The following is a 22,716-nucleotide window of genomic DNA, read 5'->3' as shown; positions in this document are numbered from 1 at the left end:
GGAAAACAAAATATTGTAAATGACTTAAATTTAAAATTTTTGTGAAATGGTTAAATTTCTAGAAAGATACAACTTAACAAAATTGACACTAGAAGAAACAAAATCAAATAGTTCTGTAACTGTTAAAGAAATCTAACCTGTAATTAAAATCTTTGATCATAGAAAACTCCAGAAACAGAGGACTTCATCTGTGAATTCTACCAACCATTTAAGGAAGAAATAGTGCTAATCTTTTAAAAACTTTTGAAGAGTAGCTAAGGCAGAAATACTTCCAACTTATTTTATGTAGGCCAGCACAGTCTTCTCAAAATTCAAGAAAGACTGTACAAGGAAGGAAAGTTATAGTCTAATATTGCCTTTAAAAGTAAATGCAGAAAAAAAAAAAAAAAAGTAAATGCAGGACTTCCCAGGTGGCGCAGTGGTTAAGAATCCACCTGCCAGTGCAGGGGACACGGATTCGATCACTGGTCCGGGAAGATCCCACATGCTGTGGAGCAGCTAAGCCCGTGCACCACAACTACTGAGCCTGAGCTCTAGAACCCGTGAGCCACAACTACTGAGCCCGTGTGCCACAACTACTGAAGCCCATGTGCCTAGAGCCTGTGCTCCACAACAAGAGAAGCCACCACAGTGAGGAGCCCGCGCACCACAAGGAAGAGTAGCCCCCGCTCACCGCAACTAGTGAAAGCCTGCGCACAGCAATGAAGACCCAATGCAGCCAAAAATAAATTTAAAAATAAATAAATTTTTTTAAAAAAGTAAATGCAAAAATATTAAATAAAATATTAGCAACCCAACAGGTAATATATAAAAATGATAATTTATCAAGACCAAGTTTGATTTATTTCAGGTATGCTAGGTTGGTTTAATATAAGAAAAATCAATGTAATTTTCTACATAAAGGGAAAGATTATATGATCATCTTAATAGATGCCAAAATATATAAAATTCAGCATTGATCTGTCTTTAAACTCTTAGCAAACAGTAGAAGATAACTTCTTTAATCTACAGTATACATTGGTTTTTCTTTTTGCTTGCACGTCTGCATGCTGTGCTTCTGAGTCACCAGGCCCCTGTGTGCCCTCTTTCTTCCTCCTGGCTTCTTTCTGCTGCTCCTGTTTAACCAGGCTTAGATGTTACCTCTTCTGTGCCTTCTCCCAGTTTCCTTCAGATAAAAAATTTTTTTCTTTACACTGTGTACTCATAGCTGTATTATCCAAGATAGTCACTTTATTTTAAGGTCAGCTAATTAGCAATATTAATCCCATTTAATCCTTGGCCTTTAAACATATTCACAAGTCCCAAGGATTAGGATGTGGCATTTTTGGAAAGTCATTATTCTGCGTACACAATCTGCCCTCTGACCCAAGATGCACATCTTTCCCACATGCAAAATCCATTTATCCTATCTGCAAAGTCTCAACTTCATTACAGCCTTAACTCCACATCTAAAAATCTTATCTAAATCTCATCAATTTAAACATTCTAAATCTCATTATCTAAATCAGTTATGAGTGAGACTCTGTGTATAATCCACGCTGAGAACAATTCCTCTTAATCTGTGAACCTCAAGAAACAAGTTATCTCTTCCCAAAATACAGTGATGGGGACAGGCATAGGATAAGAGTTAGAGACATTTTCCATTCAAACAGAAAAATATTAAAGGTGTCACTGATCCCAAGCAGTTTCGAAATCCATCCAGGCAAACTCTGGTTTCAAGGTCTGGTAATAAGTTTTCCGTAGCGTGTGGCTCTGCAAGTTTCTGTCCTCTGAGCGTTTTTCATGAAGATTTCTTTTTCATGAAGGTTAGCCTGTATTTGTTGCTGAGTAGCTTTTTCAACCAGTTTCTTGTTTGTAGAGTTTTGAGTGTTTGACAGCCTTCCATTTTGTATTCTCTCTGTCCCTTAAACTCCAAGCTGGTAGTGTTTCTGCTGGTATAAAGTTCTCAAGAATCTTGTGGATCTTTCATGTATGACACAAGGATTCACTCCATTAGACAAGAGGATCCTCCATGATTCTTTTCTAGATAATTTCATTGCTATTTTTGGCTTCTGCGGAGAAGGCTAAGAGGATCTATGAGTCACCCACTTCATCTTTTTAAAGACTGTTTATGTGATGAATATCCTGACTTCTCTGGAGTATTAGCAAAAGGTTGTCCAGCTACATCCTCCTTTTTAAGAGCAGCTTTGACCATGAATCTCAATTTTGGTGTATTTTGTACTCTGAACAAGATGAGAATTTCTTAAAACATTAAATCCTGGGGGGTTTTTTGGTTGAACATGTCTCCCCTTCAGTTTACCTCTCTCTTCTTACATTGTAACATAAGCAGTGAGAAGAGACCAGTCCACACCTTCAACACTCTATTTGGAAATCTCCTAAATTCATTTCTTACATGTTTGGCTTTCTGCATAACTATAGGATACAGTTTTGCTAAGCTTCCTTTCATAATAACAAGGATTCCTCCAGTTTTCAGAATGTGTTTCTCATTTCCTTCTGAGTTCTCACCAGTGGCACCTCTACTATCTACTGACGGTCCATTCATGACAGTTTAGGTGTTCTCTGAGGTTGTTTGTGTTTTCCGTACTGTGCTCCTCATGGAATTCCTTGCATCCTCACTTGGCAGAGTTGTTAACATTCGTATTTCTGCTAATAGGACGTTCAAGGCAGTCTAAGGTTATTTTTAAATCATGCTCCTCAAAATTCTCCTAGCCTCTTGCCCACTGCCCAATTCCAAAGCCGCTTCCACATTTTTAGGTGTTTATTATCGGAACATCCCATTTCCAGGTACCAAGATCTGTAGTAGTTTCCTACTGCTGCTGTAACAAATTACCACCAATTCAGTGAGTTCAAACGACACAGATTTATTATCTTACAGTTTTGGAGATCACAAATCCAAAATGGGTCTCCCTGGGCTAAAGTCAGGGTGTTGTCAGGGCTGTGTTACTTTAGAAGAGAACCCATTTCCTTGCCGTTTCCAGCTTCTAGAGGCCCTGCTTGGTTCGTGATCCCCTTCCATCTGCAAGCCAGCAGTAGCAAGTCAAGTCTTTCTCATGTTATGTCACTGTGATTCTGAGATGTCTGGCCTTCTCTCTGCATTTAAGGCCTCTTGTAATTACATCCCCAAAGGGTAATCCAGAATAAATCCCTATTTCATTTATTTAAGATTTTTTTGATGTGGACCATTTTTAAAGTCTTTATTGAATTTGTTACAGTGTTGCTTCTGTTTTATGTTTTGGCTTTTTGGCCACGAGGCATATGGGATCTTAGCTCCCTGACCAGGGATTGAACCTGCACCCCCTGCATTGGAAGGTGAAGTCTTAACCACTGGACCACCAGGGAAGTCCCTAAATCCCTATTTTAAAGTCAGCTAATTAGCAACTATAATTCCATCTGCTACTTTAATTCTCCTTTGCTGTGTAACTTAGCGTACTCACATGTCTAAGGATTAGGATGTGGACATCTTTATGGGGCCATTACTCTACACACCACACTGGCACTTGGTGTAAGTCGTTAGTTCTCAATTCAGTTTTTATTCTATTGTGAACATTGGGCTCTTCAGAGGCAGACTAGTTTCATCCTTCCCACACACCCCCGTTTCTTTTTCCCAGTGATACTTAAAAAAAAAAAAATTTGAGGTGAAATTTGTATAACATACAAGTAGCCACTTAAAAGCATACAGTTCAGTGGCATTTAGTGCGTTCACAATGGTATGGAACCACAACCTCCCTTTAGTTTCAAAACATTTTATTCACCCAGAACACCTAATGCCCATTAATTAATCACTCCCCATTCCTCCCTCCCTACATCCTCCTGGTAACAAATAATCTGCTTTCTCTCTGTTTGTTTTCTCTATGTCTGTTTGCCTCTTCTGGATACTTCATTAAAAAGAATCATACAGTATGTGTCTATCCTTATGGCAGTACCACACTCTTTTGATGAATATAACTTTGTTTTAATTTTTGAAATAGGAAGTGTAAGTCCTCTAACTTTTTCTTTTTCAATATTGTTTTGTCTGTTTGAGGACCCTTGCATTTCCATATGAATTTAAGAATCAGCTTTCCTATTTTAGTAAAATGGGTGACGTGTATTTTGATCAGGATTACATTGGGTCTGTGGATCACTTTGGGGAGGATTGCCCTCTTAACAATAGTAAGTCTTCTAATCCATGAACACAGAAGTCCTTTCATTTAATTAGTATGCTTTCATTTCTTTAGCAATATTTTGTAGTTTTTAGTGTGCAAGTCACCCTGAGTTAAATTTATTCCTGCGTATTTTATTCTTTTGGATTCTATTATAAATTGAATTGTATTCTTTTTTTTTTTTTTAATAGTTTTACTGTTTTTTTTTTTTGGTTGTGCCAGGTCTTATTTATTTATTTATTTATATTTTATTTTTGGCTGTGTTGGGTCTTCATCTCTGTGCGAGGGCTTTCTCTAGTTGCGGCAAGCGGGGGCCACTCTTCATCGCGGTGCGCGGGCCTCTTCACTATCACGGCCTCTCTTGTTGCAGAGCACAGGCTCCAGACGCACAGGCTCAGTAGTTGTGGTTCACGGGCCTAGTTGCTCCGCGCCATGTGGGATCTTCCCAGACCAGGGCTCGAACCCGTGTCCCCTGCATTAGCAGGCAGATTCTCAACCACTGCGCCACCAGGGAAGCCCTGAATTGTATTCTTAATATCTTTTTTAGATTGTTCAATTGCTGGTGTATACAAACACGTCTGATTTTTTTTAAATCATTTTATTTATTTATTGGGCTGCGTTGGGTCTTCATTGCTGCGCGCGGGCTTTCTCTAATTGCGGCGAGCAGGGGCTACTCTTCGTTGTGGTGCACCGGGCTTCTCATTGTGGTGGCTTCTCTTGTTGTGGAGCATGGGCCCTAGAGTGTGGGAGCTTCAGTAGTCGTGGCACACGGGCTTAGTTGCTCCGCGGCATGTGGGATCTTCCCCGACCAGGGCTTGAACCCATGTCCCCTGCATTGGCAGGCGGATTCTTAACCACTGCACCACCAGGGAAGCCCAACACATCTGCTTTTTGTGTGTTGATCTCATATCCTGGAACTTTGCTGAATTTATTAGCTCTTGTTCATTTTTTGAGATTTTCTACATACAGAGTTAAATCATCTGTGAAGAGAAATAGTTTTGGTTCTTCCTTTCAAATTTCAGTGCATTTTATTTCTTTTTCTTACTTAACTCCTCTGGTAGGACTTGCAGTACAATATTGAACAGCAGTGGTGAAAGCATTCTTGTCTTGTTCCTGACCTTATGGGGAAAGCTTTCATTCTTTCACCATTGATTATGATGTTAGTTGTGGTTTTTTAAATAAATGCCCTTTATCATGTTAAGGAAGTTTTCTTCTATTTCTAGTTTCTAGTTTTCTAGAAAACTAGAAAAGAACTAGAAACTTCTATTTTTTTTTTTTTTTTTAGGGCTCTTTAAAGGCAGAGTAGTCTCATCGGCTTCCTCCCTCATTTAAAAAAATCTAATCTTCAACATGTGGTTCATAGTTAAATGTTCAATAAAGGTTTGCTAAATTGTACAAATAAATGGGCTTGATACTTTTTTTTTTTCCTAAGTGCCTCTAACAGTTTGTTTACCAGAGCTTGTATTCCTTAACTCTGAGGCTTCAGGGTAGTTTCCAGCTTAAACAGAACTTCTTTAAAGAATTGAATATCAAATTTCTTTGAAATATGTATTCCTTGTTTTCTGTTATTTCTACGGTTACTTCTGCAGACATCCTACATTTCTATTAAACTCTTGTAAAACAATTTTTGTATTAAAAATAAAATTCTCATTCATTCATACTCACTGTGGCAGGTTATCAGGGGTTAAGTTTTATGTTTGAGTTTTACATTTCTTGGCTTTTTAAATAGTTTTACATTAATCTACTGAACAGCTTTATTTAAGAGCTTTAGCATGCTCCTAATACATGTACCTAAATGTGTAATAAAATATTAATATTTAGCCTATAATAGCAGATATGATTCATATATGGAGGGACTGGACTTTATCTTTGCACTCTCTGTGATTAAGAGATTTGTTAAGTAATTTAAGCAACTGACTTGTTTAAGGGGGTGGATGTTTTTTAAGCATCTTAAAAAGCACATCATAAAATAAATTGACGTGGCAATTAAGTAATTAAAATTAATATTTTCCGGGCTTCCCTGGTGGCGCAGTGGTTGAGAATCTGCCTGCCAATGCAGGGGACACGGGTTCGAGCCCTGGTCTGGGAAGATCCCACATGCCGCGGTGCAGCTGGGCCTGTGAGCCACAATTACTGAGCCTGTGCGTCTGGAGCCTGTGCTCCGCAACAAGAGAGGCCGTGATAGTGAGAGGCCCGCGCACCGCGATGAAGAGTGGTCCCCACTTGCCACAACTAGAGAAAGCCCTCGCACAGAAACGAAGACCCAACACAGCCATAAATAAATAAATAAATAAAATTAAAAAAAAAAATTAATATTTTCCTAGCTTAGCTCTTTTCATATATGTAATAAAATCCGGTTTCTTTAAAGAAGATCATCCTCAATTAATTGTATCTAAATACATTTACATTTTATCTAAAAGTATTTTTCATTAATGGAAGTAGACAACAGAAATATCTAAAACGCTAATACATGTCAGGTACTTTCTGATAGGGAAATGCAAAGAAATGTAAGAAATGTCTCTTGCTGTTTGGGGGTTTGCATTCTGTTTGGTGAGACAGAAATAGGAATTCTTAAACTGGTATCTTTGAACTCCAAAATTATGTATATGTGAAATTTTCTGTAGAGAGTGTTTATAAATTCCTTTAGGTTATTTTTATTTTTTATTTATTTATTTATTTTCACACACACACACACACACACACACACACACACACACAACACACACACTGTATTTTATTTTTACAAGAGATAAACTGACACCAAGCATTGTAAATGGATGACCACAACAAAAGCAACAATGATTGCAATTACCAAACAAGAAACACAATCATACTATGTCATAATATTGACATTCAGTCCAGTAATCCTCCATTGTAACAGCTCCTTTACTTTGCATTGAAAATTGATTTGTATATTTTTTGCCTATGAATCCTTGTGGGATTTTTTTTTTATTATTCAAACAGAAAGTCACAAAAATTATAATCATCCTCATCAGTTCACTCAGTCCCGTGTAATTAATTCTTTTTTTTCATCTTGATCTTTTGTTAGCACTTTTATGAATTCATCAGTTTTCCAGTAGAGTTCTGAAAATGCTTATTCATTCAGTTCCACAGTATAGTCAGTTACCAGAAACCTGTACTTGTCAGAGTCTTTTCCATGAATTCCTTGAAGATGAAACGCTTTTATAGAAACATTTTTGCAAAAGCATCAGAGTACACCCAGAACTGTTTGTAAATGACAAAAGACTTAAAAATGACCACGGTTAAAGATTTCATGAAAGTTCATAATAATGCAATTGACAAGGAAATTTTGTTATTTCTGAGATATACATTTTAAAGTAATAACTAGAATTATGACTTATAACATTATACCAGAATATATAAGATTTTTAGAAATTTCATGTAATGTCTGAAACATTATATTAACATATTTCCATACAAATAACCCAAAGAAAGTTTAGTATTAGTTGTTTTTGTTTGTTTGTTTGTTTTATACTGCAGGTTCTTATTAGTCACCAATTTTATACACATCAGTGTGTACATGTCAATCCCAATCGCCCAATTCAGCACACCGCCATCCCCACCCCACTGCGGTTTTCCCCCTTTGGTGTCCATGTGTTTGTTCTCTACATCTGTGTCTCAACTTCTGCCCTGCAAACCTGTTCATCTGTACCATTTTTCTAGGTTCCACATACATGCGTTAATATACGATACTTGCTTTTCTCTTTCTGTCTTACTTCACTCTGTATGACAGTCTCTAGATCCATCCACGTCTCAACAAATGACTCAATTTCGTTCCTTTATATGGCTGAGTAATATTCCATTGTATATATGTACCACAACTTCTTTATCCGTTTGTCTGTTGATGGGCATTTAGGTTGCTTCCATGACCTGGCTATTGTAAATAGTGCTGCAGTGAATGTTGGGGTGCATGTGTCTTTTTGAATTATGGTTTTCTCTGGGTATATGCCCAGTAGTGGGATTGCTGGATCATATGGTAATTCTATTTTTAGTTTTTTAAGGAACCTCCATACTGTTCTCCATAGTGGCTGTATCAATTTACATTCCCACCAACAGTGCAAGAGGGTTCCCTTTTCTCCACACCCTCTCCAGCATTTGTTGTTTGTAGATTTTCTGATGATGCCCATTCTAAGTGGTGTGAGGTGATACCTCATTGTAGTTTTGATTTGCATTTCTCTAATAATTAGTGATGTTGAGCAGTTTTTCATGTGCTTCTTGGCCATCTGTATGTCTTCTTTGGAGAAATGTCTATTTAGGTCTTCTGCCCATTTTTTGATTGGGTTGGTAGTTTCTTTAATATTGAGCTGCATGAGCTGTTTGTATATTTTGGAGATTAATCCTTTGTCCGTTGATTCGTTTGCAGATATTTTCTCCCATTCTGAGGGTTATCTTTTCGTCTTGTTTATGGTTTCCTTTGCTGTGCAAAAGCTTTGAAGTTTCATTAGGTCCCATTTGTTTATTTTTGTTTTTATTTCCATTACTCTAGGAGGTGGATCAAAAAAGATCTTGCTGTGATTTATGTCAAAGAGTGTTCTTCCTATGTTTTCCTCTCAGAGTTTTATAGTGTCCGGTCTTACATTTAGGTCTCAAATCCATTTTGACTTTATTTTTGTGTACGGTGTTAGGGAGTGTTCTAATTTCATTCTTTTACATGTAGCTGTCCAGTTTTCCCAGCACCACTTATTGAAGAGACTGTCTTTTCTCCAGTGTATATCTTTGCCTCCTTTGTCATAGATTAGTTGACCTTAGGTACATGGGTTTATCTCTGGGCTTTCTATCTTGTTCCATTGATCTATGTTTCTGTTTTTGTGCCAGTACCATATTGTCTTGATTACTGTAGCTTTGTAGTATAGTCTGAAGTCAGGGAATCTGATTCCTCCCGCTCCGTTTTTTTCCCTCAAGACTGCTTTGGCTATTCGGGGTCTTTTGTTTCTCCATACAAATTTTAAGATGATTTTTTTTTTTATTTATTACTTTTTAAAAGGAAAGAGGTCTTTATTTATTTGTTTATTTATTTTTGGCTGCATTAGGTCTTCGTTACTGCGTACGGGCTTTCTCTAGTTGTGGCGAGTGGGGGCTACTCTTCCTTGGGGTGCGTGGGCCTCTCATTGTGGTGGCTTCTCTTGTTGCGGAGTACGGGCTCTAGGTGTGCGGGCTTCAGTAGTTGTGGCACGCAGGCTCCGTAGTTGTGGCTCGCGGGCTCTAGAGCGCAGGCTCAGTATTTGTGGCGCACGGGCTTAGTTGCTCTGCGGCATGCGGGATCTTCCCAGACCAGAGATCGAACCCGTGCCCCCTTCATTGGCAGGTGGAGTCTTAACCACTGCACCACCAGGCAAGTCCCTAGGTTATTTTTAGATATCCATGATTGCAAAATGGTAAGTCACTGCCCAAGAAAGTCCGTAGCCCAGTATTTAATACTGTCTGTGAAATCTGCTTATTGATGCTTTAAAACCAAGCAGAGAGAAATTAATATATATATATACATATATATATTTTTTACTGTTTATTTGAAGTTTTATAGTAGTAATAATCAAAATGCAGTAAGGAAATAGCAAAGTTCTGCTGCTGCTGCTGCTGAAAGTTACCATTAACCTTTAGTGAGAATTGTATGTGTTTCATATTAGGATTAGACCTATAAAATAATGCTCTGAGGTCAAAGCTTTTGAAATCGATGAAGTATCACTATGCTAAGTAAATTAGGGAAGGGAGTATTTGTGTGCATTTGCTTTAGCTATAGGGATGTGGATGATTTATATTTGAACCACAGTACAAACATATTAACAACTGGAACTAAATGCTAGTAAATAGCAAATATGCATTACATTATACTACAAGATTAACCAAACAGTATTCAACAAACTAAGTCATCATGGAGTTAATTGACATTGATTTATTATTAACTCAGAAGAAAAGTAGCTATTGAAAACTACTACCAACTCAAGACAACAAAATATCTTCCCTCCAAATTGCAGAAATTCCCAGCCATCTGTGTGTGTAGTAGCTGTACAGTTTTGCATGATAGCCAAACTTCTTAGTTTAGAATACAGTATCAAAAATTTTAGGAAACTAAGTTAGTCATATGAATTTTAATTTATGAATACTAAATTTAGCTATACTTTAACTCAGTAAAAACCAAACTATAGAATTGTATTTTATTCCTGTATAGAAACAAACAAAATATTTACATATTTTTAAAAAATAAGTTCTGAGCCCATCCTATGGTCTACCAGTGGGCCTAAAACCATATTTTAAGAATAGGAAGTTATGATATTGTTATACAGGTGATTTCCATTGGTGGCATATATGCCAATACAGAAGCTATTTGCCAAAATTCCTATGGCTTTACTTTACTGGGCTAGTTGAGATATTATCGATTTTAGTTTTCAAACCTCATTTTTTAAAAATATCACCTTACCCCCTTCTTCTTTCATTCCATCTGCGTGAATGTTTCACATTCACAATGCAACATTTAGTTCTCTGAATTTAAGCAGCCGCTGCAACTATACTGCTATATTCAGTATAATAAAATCCAGTGGTTGTATTAACCTAAGACTGGGTAGAGAGATTTAATTTTAAATGTTTATTTTTTCACTCTTAAGATATTTCTAATGGAATGCTAACTGAATTTCTTGGAGGTTTTTTGTTGTTTCATTTGAATACCCTTTCCTTAGAATTAGTAAATTTAATAGCATCTAGCTAAACGGAAATAGCATTTATACAGAATGTTGCTGAGGGGCCTGCAGCAAGCATAAATAAGTCATACTTGGGTTAGGAGCTTAACCAAATACACCCAGAACACATAAGTAAACAAACAAGGGCTTGAATGTGATAGATAAAAGCAATTTTTTCAATATTGGTGTATGAAATGGAAGTTGTTTTGTTGGTGAGTGGTTTTTTTTTCTCTTTCTTTCACTTTAATGATACAGAATCATTTTTTCTTAGGAAATGTTATAATATGTATATGTCTTGTTATGGTTCTACATACATTAAGCTACAGTTGAACCCTGAACAACATGAGGGTTGGGGCTCCACCCCTCCCACAGTTGAAAATTGATCACATAACTTTACAGCTGGCCTCTGTATCTGCAGTTCCGCATCCACAGATTCAGCCAGCTACAGATCATGTAGTACTGTAATATGTATTTATTTTTAAAAATCTTAATATAAGTGGACCTTCATGGCTCAAACCCTTGTTGTTCAAGGGTTAGCTGCAATTATTTTTCAAATTTATATAGGAATATTTGAAATTAATAATAAAACAACCATAAAGTACTTTCAAGTCTTATGTCTGTTTATATTTATTAATAATTTGGTGGTTTGACTATAGTTTTAGCATCCCTATATCTCATTTATTCACTAGCACATGGAAGCAGAGAAGGGAAAAATGTCTTAGTTTCATTCTTTCTTTTTTTAAACCAGTGCCCAAATTGGACTGATTCCCTTTGCAGTGATTTCTCAGTACCCTTAAAGTGAAATGAAATTCTTTGCTTGGTCTAAAAGTCCATAGAGAAGCTGCCCCACTGCTTTACGTCTTTTGCTGACAGCCTCTTTGACTATGATCTGATACTTGCATTTTTTCCTCTTCTCATATATCAACCTGTATCCATCTTAGTGTCTTTGTACTTGTTTTAACCTATGTCTAGAACATACTCCCCTAGGTCCTTTTTGATATTTAGATCAAGATTACCTCCCTAAAACTCAGTGCAAGTTAGTGTAATACAGTCATTATCACACCACCCTTTCTAATTTTCTTCATAACACTTACTGTTATTTGGGATTATTTTATTTCTGGACTAAGTTGTTTCTCTTCTGCTTTCTTACCCCCACTATGGAGTGTAAGTTCAAACCAGAGTGTAAGGAGAAACTGTCTTTATCATTGTATCCTTAAGATCTAAATTCTAGAATATCACTTGATTCATGGTACTCATTAAATAGTTGTTGAATTTATGAATCAGTCAATTGTTCCATCTGTAAGTATTAGATGTATTCTGAAGAATACCTTCAATAAGATGTATTCTGAGGAATACTTTTGACTTATGTATTTTGGGCTGAAAGTTGTCAGCATTTTAGTATTTCCATTTGATTAATTTTATCTTATTTTTTGTTGGTTGTTAATAAGAAATAATAAGTGTTAATCTTAATATCTAGAATTACAATTTCATTTTGACAGGTTGACTTTGGCAGAATATCATGAACAGGAAGAAATTTTCAAACTTAGACTAGGACATCTCAAAAAGGTATGTGAAGCATATGCTGGATTTTTTAGTTTACCAGAGGATGTGGGAAGTTGTGTTATAAGTTTCTTATTGAAGAAGTCAAAACTTAAGAGAGAAAGCACCCAAATTAAAAACTTTGGACCAAAAAAGAGGGGCATTAAAGATGCATTTTTATGTTGAATATATTAAAATAACATTCCTTTACCTTGTGGCAACTTGGAGGCATTTGAGATGCTGATGATACCATGTCCCTGTAATGGAGGAATGATTCCTGGCCAGACCTCCAGGTTCTTAACGATTACTCTGTTAAATGCTATCTTTTTGTAAAAAAATGCTTCATTTTTAAGATGAAACGTAAGATTCCTATTGTTTGTGTCCATTTCATAATAAATTGAAATAAGTATAAATTAATAACAAAGATGTTTCTTTGGCTTAACTTTGAAGATATTGAATGCTCAATTAAGTGTTTCAATTGAAATATGTACATTGGCAAATTTAGAAGAACCTGATCATCAGTAATAATACGAAATGATATAATTTAGAAAGACATTGCTATATGTTATTAGTAAATTTTTATAATGTGTGGCTTTGTACTTGTTTGTAAACTCTGAAATTGTAATCAGTTCATTGTTTTTTAGTTCAAACCACTTCAAAGAAATAATAGAGTAGATTTTCCCCCTCAAAATGAAGTTACCGACAGATATAAAATTCTTTTCCTTTGATCCAATTTTTAAATTCTGCTTTCTGCTTGTCACGTTACTTACGTTTTTTTAATAGGCTGAATAATAGCTAAACCTGAGTTAGTGAACTAATTGAAGATAGTATCTATGAAGTCATCTCCCTGGGGTAGGGTAAGGTAGGTCAGAGAAACCCATCCTTGCAGCAGCCGCCATCTCACTGTAGATGTCTTTGTTTTTGGAATGTTATCACCGTGCTTCAGATCCCTGCCATTTAACTACAGGGAACAGAAAAAAATTATATTTTGTGTACATATGTATGTGTGTATATGTATATACACACACATATATATATATGTGTGTGTAATTTGTGTTAGTGTTCTTTACTATGTCATATCTGTCTATGCCCCTGCTCAGAAAAGTTTCAACCTAAACTACTTGAACAGTAAATTCTAAAATGATTTATTCTGCTCTGTTTTGTTTTTGTATTCTGTTGTAATTATTCACATTTCTCTTGCTCTTTGGTATGAGTAGGCAACTTCAGTCTGTTTTGTATCCGATGGAGTTGTAATGGGACTACAGAAGGGAAGAGGGGATTTTGTAGTTAAGAATTAGTACAAGTATTTGTCTGCCCACCTATGCTATTTTGATAATAAATTCATAGAGACCTGTGTTTGATGTCCCATATAAAGATTTATCAATTATTTTCTAACCAGCCTCTCATGATAATGGGATACTAAAGAATATAATTAACTGGAGGGTTATTATTTTCACATATAATAGTAAATTTCAAATTACTCTTTCTAATGATGAGATTTTACATGTGTTTTATTTTATGAAAACTTATTATAAAATCTGAAATTATAAAGCAGTTTAATTAGCAATCAGCTATTTGTATTACAAAAACACTTAAAAGGATTCAGAGGAGGGTTTGTTTTTATTTTTGGTTGGTGGGTGGTTGGTTGATTTTAAAGCTTTCCTGGTACATTGAAAATATTTCATTTCTCTGAAACACTTCTATTTTGTAAGTGAGGTACATATACTTAAATGTCTAGATATTATATAAACAGTTGTAAGCTGTTGTAGATTACTACACCTTTTCTTCTAACCTCCATATTATCTTCTTTCCCAGTGGTTGACTTCTCCATTTTTTGTATTTACTCATTCTTTCTAATAATTGTCCCCTCCATAATCTTTTTCCTATTTTATTTTTTTTCAGCTTTTATCAAATTTACTGAGCAGTTTTAGATTTCTAACTTTATCTTCTTCTTAACCAATTTACAACATTACTTTTCTTTGATCTCCATCATGGAATATTTTGGGAGAGTGGATGAATTAATGCTGAAATATACTATCATGTCTTTTGAATTCTCACGTTTTCTTCTGAAAGACTATTTTGGGTGAGGAGAATGAATGCATTATGAAGAAAGTTGCTAGTAGCACACACAGAGAACAAAATTGAGTAAGTAGTGTCACCTTAGAGCACAAATAAATAGCAGTTGTCTACTTACCACTGGGTATTAATTTTTGAGTCGTACAATTTAAAAATAATAATCATTCAGTTACATGTGTTAAAAATAAGTTATTTGGCATTCTAAAGCACAGTTGGAAAGTAGGGCATTAAAAATAGGTCATTTTGTTTTCTAAAACACAGGTAGATTGGACACTTTTAACACATAGAGAGAGAGCAAGCTTGACTTGAAAGAAAAGATGTTATCACCTCTATCTTAAGCCAACATGAACTATACCCTGACATGTAACTGTATAGCTTCTACCATAGGCTGGATCTGATCTGTGAGTATTTGGTGTCCATGTAACCTGCATAGGAATTAATCATGTGACCTACATCAGCTTAGGGTTTAGATATGGAGCCCAGCATACTCCTGCATTAGCAAAGGTGACTCTCACTCTCCCTTTAATAAAAACTCTTGAGGTTAAATGGAATTATTAGATTAAATTTGTTGACACAAAAGGAAAAAATGTCCATCACTGACGAAACCCATACCATTTGGACATAGGAGACTAGAAGGCCTATTTACTTTTTCTTGAGATAAATAATTTATGATGTGCATTGTATTTCATAAAGATAATCATAATAATTGAATAGAGAAGCTGAAATATGAGAAAGTATATTTACCATTGAATAAATCATAAAATTCAGTTCATATTCTATACTATTCTGTAGGGTTAGAAACATAATAAATCCAAATCCAATGAATCTGTTAATGTGATAGAGTAACAAATGAGAGTTGAGCAGTAAGTCCATGGCTAAAATAAATACATATTTCTGGTAACCACCAAATAGTAAATGTAAACTTACTTAAGGGCTTATTTTCTTTTGAAATTAGGAAAGTTATTATGCAGCATCATCTTTTTTTAATATAGCAAGGATTATTTAATATTTATTGTTTTAGTTATTAATCAGTTTGTGAAGTTATTGCTCACTCATTCACTAAGTGATTTATTTCCACACTGCCTAAATGAGGCACGATTCAAATTCCCATTTCAGGAGGATTACATAATATTACATTTTTTTCACTTTGAAGTTTTAACCATTCTAAAGTGAACATTAATGTTAAATTTGAATGCCAAGATCTTCTCTGTTTGCTTTGTCTGAATTAATACAGCTAGTAACTGGCAAAGCGAAAACTTGAACCTTTTCTCACTGCTATTTCTTTCTTTTTTTTTTTCTCCTGTTTCAGTGGCAGTACCCTTACGCTTTATTCCTACAGTTCTCTAGTTGTAGATAAATAGCAAGTTGATCCTTTTGTATTCAGAAGAATTAAGTCACTTGTAGCTTTCTCTGCCTGTTTCTTAGAGTAGTGTGAATGTTTGCTTTTTTCTTTTCTCCCAGAAACATGCTGTTTCATTTTCATTGCAGATAAAGGAGAGCAGTTAAGTTTTTCACACACACATACTTCTTTCTTTCTCTTATATATTACTTTCCTTGGGTATCCTGTTAGTGACTGTTCTATCAACTAGAATATTTCTTTATTATTAGCTGCTTCATTGTTTTTCATTCTAAGTTTATTTTTAAAGGTCAACAGGGAAAGCACTTTTTTTTGGTTAAAATGTGTGAATATGCTCTAGTATAATTTTACGTTTTATAGAGCTAAAGATTTAATTGAATAGAATGGAAAAGAGCTATATAGTAAAGTATATGGAGACTGTACAAATTATTCCTAAAACTTATTAAAAAATACCTTTTTTACTGCTAGTAATTATGCACAAACTTCCTTAATTATCACTCATTAAAAGCTTGTAGTTGCAATGGGAATAATTTCCTGTCTTCAAAAAGTTGCTCCTTTGAGGCAGAGCAACTAAATCCCATTTAAAATCCCATTCCACCTGTGCCACATGTGGAATCTCTGGATTTAAGGAAACTAATAAACCACATACCAGTTAGCTTTTATGGTTGATCCTATTTTGATACCAGTCTTTGATACATTCTAGTTATGAGAAAGTCATTTATCTTTGTGATTTGAGGAGTTCTGCTAGGTTGTTGTTTGTATAGTTCAGATCTTTATTCTGGAATTGAAGAAAACTACATGGATGTGCTTTCCAAGAATTGTTACTAAACTAACACAAACAACTTTTTAAAAAAATCCCTGAAAAACCGTTTTCCTTGTAATAGATTATCTCTGTAGTCATATTATTATTTAAAAGATACAAGTTACCAATCATAATATGCCAAAATAAAGAGGAAGTAAGAAATTTGAAAGTTATTGGGACCAATAACTATGTCATGCCACTGCTATTATTCAAGTTTGTGATGTGAACAGCATGTGGAGGTGTTGCTCCTTATTTTCTAGTCTTTGAATTTTTTTGTCTTCTGGATTTTAAATATTTGATTAGTTGGAGAGAATGCATATAGAAGATTGACATCTCAATATGGAATATTAGTATTGTAGGGATTGGCTTTAATGTATGTGTTTTGGGGTGTGTGTGTGGGTGGGGGGTGTGTGTGTGTGTGAGAGAGAGAGAGAGAAGCCCTGAATATAAGTGTCAGAAATTTTTATTGGAAAAACATAACCAACTTGTAATTGAAACAGGATTAGTCAAGAACCATCAGCACCAACACAAGTGTATCTTTGCAGACCGAAGGAATCAGCTAAACAATTACAGTCATCTCAATCTCTACTAAAACAAAAATCACATCCAACATGCCACCTGACACCATTTCTTTCTCTCTCTCTCCTTTGCTCCTTGCGATGTGGCATTCATCTCTCCTTGTGCCTCCGTTCTGAAGAGATAACAGTATAGCAACAACTCTGCCACTGAAATCCTGTTCTCTGACCGATTTTGGCACCTGCAAAGAGAAACAACCAGTAACAGGCAGCCGCAACATCAGTATTAATCTTCCATGATGAAATCTTTACAGGTCAAGAACAAGCACACAGCTCTTTTCTCACTCCTTCACAGTGGACCATGCAACTAGTTGAAATGGAAGACAATGGATTGTCTGCAAGCCTTTTGAACAGTGGAGGATACAGGGCATTGGTTTTAGGTGAATTAACCCCCAAATATTCTTGAAGTTTGTTATCTCCTTTGGTCTTTCTTTCTAGAATACCATTGTCATCTGATTTATCAAATCCTTAGTATGACCACAAAGAATAAGTTTGCATATGTGGCATCTCGTCACTTTAGTTTTGAATAAAAGTATGAAAATAATTAATGCTAGAGGGCTTACTCTCTAAAACTGTGTGTGCACCTTTATATTCAAGAAATTTTTCTCTCAGAGCCAACCACATTGTACATTATGTTTCTCTAGAACATAACACAAGGTGCTACTTGTGTAGGAAGTAGTTTTCAGTGGAAATCTAGTGAAAATGCATTATACTAGAAAAAGTCACCATTAAGCCCATGAAGAAGATTATGAGGTTCCTGACTTCTTGGCATGTGTGGGCAAGAAAAGTGCCAAGAAGAGTGTTGGAATTCTAAACTTGACATTTTGTGCTTAGTACTGCTTCCATTTAAAAATGAGTACTATCTGTGAAAGCTGCCTGTGCTGAGAGAACATGGAACTAGCTGTAGATAGGAAGGCTCCCAGTGTATACTCTACTTCCTACTCTCATTGTAAACCTACAAACATATTCCTGGCTTTTCCCCCACCATTTATAATTATACATCTCTACTTGGTAGTAGATGATTGTTCACTTACCAAAGTGAAAATTTAGCAGTAAAATGTGTTTTACTTCTGTAGTGTTTGATATTAATCCAGTTGTTATATAGGCAATGGAATTTCTTAAATTTTGGAAAGAATCTTAGAAGTCATGTTAACCATTGGTTAGAGCAGGGTTTAATTTATTCAGGTTTGTAAGTTCAGTGTAGAGATCACTGTTTCACTAAAAAGAGAGAACAATTGCTTGGCCACTGGCCAGGAACTGTAACTCCATGCCGTTTATATGCATATGTATAGAGAGGGTCTAGAAGATTAGGTTCTTCTCATTATTGTGTAGAAAGTTAAATCTTTTCATACTTAAAAAAAATATGGAATCCACCAAAGTCCTGAAAAAGGTTAAAAGGAGGCAGAAAGCTGGAGGAAAGTATAGTAGTAAGGCATTGTACCTGTATGTGCTAAGACTTGGTGTCAGCACCTTAGCTAATGTTTTTAACATCAAGGAATTTCATCCCCCTAATACAGTAGCTGTGATTTCTTTTTCAGGAAGTGTACTAAATATTTAAAGTTTGCCAGAGAGTTGAACTGTTAACATTTATTTGCTGCTGAGAAGATAGGGTTGGGTTTGTTTAAACAGAATGGGGGAACTGACAGAATCAAAACCTGTCCATTTTAACACTTATTCCCATTTAAGGGTTTTGATGTATATATTTATGCATTTGAAGAGAGATTAACGACCCCCTACCCCCCCAAAGAAGGAAATGAAGTGCAGAGAGAGGAAAACATTAAGGTTCTAAAGTAATTATCTAACCCAGTTAAACATACCTGAGGGAAATGCAGTATGCTTCCCTCAGTAATATCCAGCTCAGTGATTGAGGATGGGCATGGAGGGAGCATATATATAGTTAGGAAAGAAAACCTCCTTAGGAATTTCATAATATTTGTCCCTTCTCCTCCTCCTACCCTACTCCTCAATCTATACAACCATACTCAAGCAAAAATAGGATTATGGGCAGTAGTTTCAAAACCGACCTCTATACATTCACCATGGTTTTTTTGTTGGTTGGTTCATATTTCCAATGGCTTATGTCTCTCATATCTATATTTAAGATATATTAAAGAATATAATGGAGAAAAATTTGAGGACATTTAATAAGGATAAATTTGAAGTAAATCGGTAAAAATTTTCTTCTTAATTCTTTTTTTCTGCTGCCCTTTCTGTTAGTCTTTAATAGTTCCTTTTGTTAATTTTACGTTTCACTCTCCTGGTGATAAACTTTTAGAATGACATTATAAATATTTAATCAAATTAAAACTTAATTTGAGGACCTGGAGATACTAACTTTTGAGGGATTCGTATTGTTCATACTAGTAAAATGAATTTGGTGTTAAACTTGTTGAAACCTCATTCTGAACTAGTTTTCCCAGACCGACTAATGCTGTTTTGGTGCTGTTGAATATACTATTGTAAGTGATAAGCTTTTCTCTGCTTTCACCATCTTCATAATATACCACACAGAATTCTTCTACCAACCCTGATGGATTATAGGCAAGCTGAGAACGGTATATCAGAAAATACTTTCTATCTTATCTTGGCTTTATAGAAAGGCCGCTCTTCGAAATTGAGGGGGTTTTTGTGGGGGCTGACATGTAACATACATTAAAGATTTGCTAAAGACGTTTAAACTAGGATGTTTAATTTTTTCAGGATATCCATTAGTTTTACATGTGAAAATGCATTTTATAACTCTTTAAGCTTTATAGTTTAATGCCTACACACCCCCACTTAAAAAAAATTGCCATTAAGGGAAATGCTCAAATATACCCCAAATCTGCCTAGCAGTTTTAATCTGGCATTTTACAGAGATTCTACTGTTGCTGTAACGTAATTTTAGCTTAGCATGTTGAGCCAAGAGGATACTAAGTTGCCAGAAAGGACTTTGATTACAAATAGAAAGCATTTCTATGCTAAATATCTGGTGAGGGACAAACTGGTTTTACCTTCCATATAAATTTTTAAAAGTTAAAAATTTTAGAAGGTGGTGTGTTTTGCAGGTTACTTAAATGATGAGGCAATATTGAGATCTGTTGTTGTATACTTGTCTGACCTGGGTTTTTTAATATGTTTAAGTAATTCAGAATATTAGATCTTATTTAAAAATACTGTTAAAATAGCTGTAGTGTGTACTGTTAAGGTCCATTGCTATATCTTTTTGTTTAAATGGAAAAGAGCCATGTCCTTTTATTGTATGTGATTACCAAACCTACCTCTCTCTTTAATGGGATCTTTTCTTACTCATGTCCCTTCAACACCATTGTCTACAGAGACCAGTTCCTTTCCAGAGATGCTGTTTGTTTCTTCTTAGACCTTCTCTGCTTTAATTGCTTAGCTGGTGGATGACTTGAGGATTGAAACTTGGTGTTCTTACTAAGCATGATCTAGCTGTCTGGATTGCCTCTCTTTTTTATTTTAATAATTTGGACTACCTTTGCCATGCGTTTCAGGCTTCCATTCCATAATGATTCAGATCAGTTTTGAGCCCAGGTCTGCCTTGCCTCTCCTGAACCCTCTGAAAACGATTAATTCTGAGGATGGCCCATAGGCTAATGTCAGTCTCAAGCAAGGAGAGCGTGGCCTACAGTATATAGATCTTTGGAAATGATCTGCAATAAAGATAAGTTTAGTTGCTAAGACTACCATATTCTGGATGTTGTACCTTGGGGCTAGACCAAAACTGGGCCTTGCCCCTTTCTGTAAGGAGAGGATACTAAGCAGTATTGCCTAGTGTTTGCCTAAAAGTATGTGTATTAATCTGTTCAGGCTGCCATAACAAAATACCATAGACTGGATGGCTTAAACCAGAGAAACTTATTTCTCAGTTTTAGAGGCTGGAAGTCTAAGATCAAGGTCCAGCAGGGTTTAGTTTCTGATGGGGCTCTCTTCCTCATCTGTAGATGGCCATCTTCTCAAGCCTTCACATGATTTTTTCTCTGTGCTCCCACAAAGAGGTGGTGGGGTTGGAAGGAGAGATCTCTTTCTCTCTCTTCCTCCTCAAAAAGCCACTAATACCATCATGAGGGCTCCACTCTCATGACCTAAGCTAGCTCTAATTACCTCACAAAGTCCCCTTTTCCAAATACTATCACATTGGGGTTTAGGGCTTAGACATACAAAATTTGGGAGGAACACAAACCTTCAATCCATAATAGCATTGTATACTTTTTCTCAGTGGGATTTGAGAGAAGTTACTTAGAGTTATTGAATTATCTTTCCTCTAGAAGTGTGTCACTTTGTTTTAAGGTCCAAGATATTGTGGAATAAATATTAAATTACAATATGGAAGATGTAAATATATTTCACTGATGACTATGGAGGATTTATGTCTATTTGCATATGACTTTGTTATAGTTCCTTCCCTGGACATGCCTCCTTTTTTTTTAATTTTTTTTTTTAAGTACACCTGAATTATACATTATTTAATTTTTATTTATTTATTTACTTATTTTTGGCTGTGTTGGGTCTTCGTTTTTGTGCAAGGGCTTTCTCTAGTTGCGGCAAGCGGGGGCCACTCTTCATTGCGGTGCGCTGGCCTCTCACTATCGCGGCCTCTCTTGTTGCGGAGCACAGACTCCAGACGCGCAGGCTCAGTAATTGTGGCTCACGGGCCTAGTTGCTCCGCGGCATGTGGGATCTTCCCAGACCAGGGCTCGAACCCGTGTCCCCTGCATTGGCAGGCAGATTCTCAACCACTGTGCCACCAGGGAAGCCCGACATGCCTCTTAAATACCTAGGATCCAGCTTTTTTTTTAAACTAGTGCTCCTGACATTTTGTTTCTTCCTGTAAACACTACAGTTCAAACTGAATGAAGCTTGCCTCTGCTTTTGTATTGTAAGATCTTATGGGGCATACTTGTCATGTTTTATAGAGGGTAAAAGCTTGCTTAGCTGGCACAGACATACATTTTATTTTCTTTAGTAAGTATATTGTGATATTGATTACTGCCATTGTATAAACATCTGAAGATTACCAAAAATTATGAAACAAATGTAATTACGTGTCAACAATCTAGTTGAATCTCATAATTATATATTTATGAGTTAATAAAATTTAATTTCTATAAATTCATTTTTAAAATAGTATCCCCATACCACATTTTCAAATGAAAGCTGAAACAAGTATTTTTGCTGGTATTCTAATAGGCATTTCACCATTTTATCAGATTATTTAAAATTATACCAACTTACTAAGTGTTTAGTAGCTTCCTACATGTATGAGAAGTTAATGGCAGGTTTTAAGGCAGCAAACATTAGTAATCTGAAGAAAGAAGGTTACCACTTTCTGTGTTCTGTGGCATAAATGAATTTGAATTTTTTCATACTCATGGGCACAGCTATATGGCCAGTTTCTTATTCTACTTTATATAACTAAATGGAGACAACTGAACTGTGGTTTGACTTTATTGTTCCAAAGCTTTTTAATCTATTTCCTCTCCTTATAATGAATCTTCAGTTATTTAATCCCCTGGGACATTATCTTACCTTC

The 22,716-nt window shown here is 35.6% G+C and overlaps 1 protein-coding gene across 3 annotated transcripts in view; it reads left to right on the top strand.

Moving 5' to 3' along the window:
• Nucleotides 1-22,716, top strand: part of TLK1 (tousled like kinase 1) — a 196,858-nt gene that overhangs the window by 154,003 nt on the left and 20,139 nt on the right. For all 3 annotated transcript variants that reach the window (XM_082465376.1, XM_082465375.1, XM_082465374.1), the window contains one exon: nucleotides 12,331-12,397. In XM_082465376.1, the coding sequence (XP_082321502.1) occupies nucleotides 12,331-12,397 (67 nt within the window). The remainder of the gene's footprint in view (nucleotides 1-12,330; nucleotides 12,398-22,716) is intronic.

This window comes from Balaenoptera physalus (genome assembly GCF_965194825.1).
Source record: "Balaenoptera physalus genome assembly, chromosome: 6".
NCBI classification, from domain to species: domain Eukaryota; kingdom Metazoa; phylum Chordata; class Mammalia; order Artiodactyla; family Balaenopteridae; genus Balaenoptera; species Balaenoptera physalus.
Note: the sequence above shows the minus strand (reverse complement) of the source record. Positions and strands in the feature narration are given on the sequence as shown.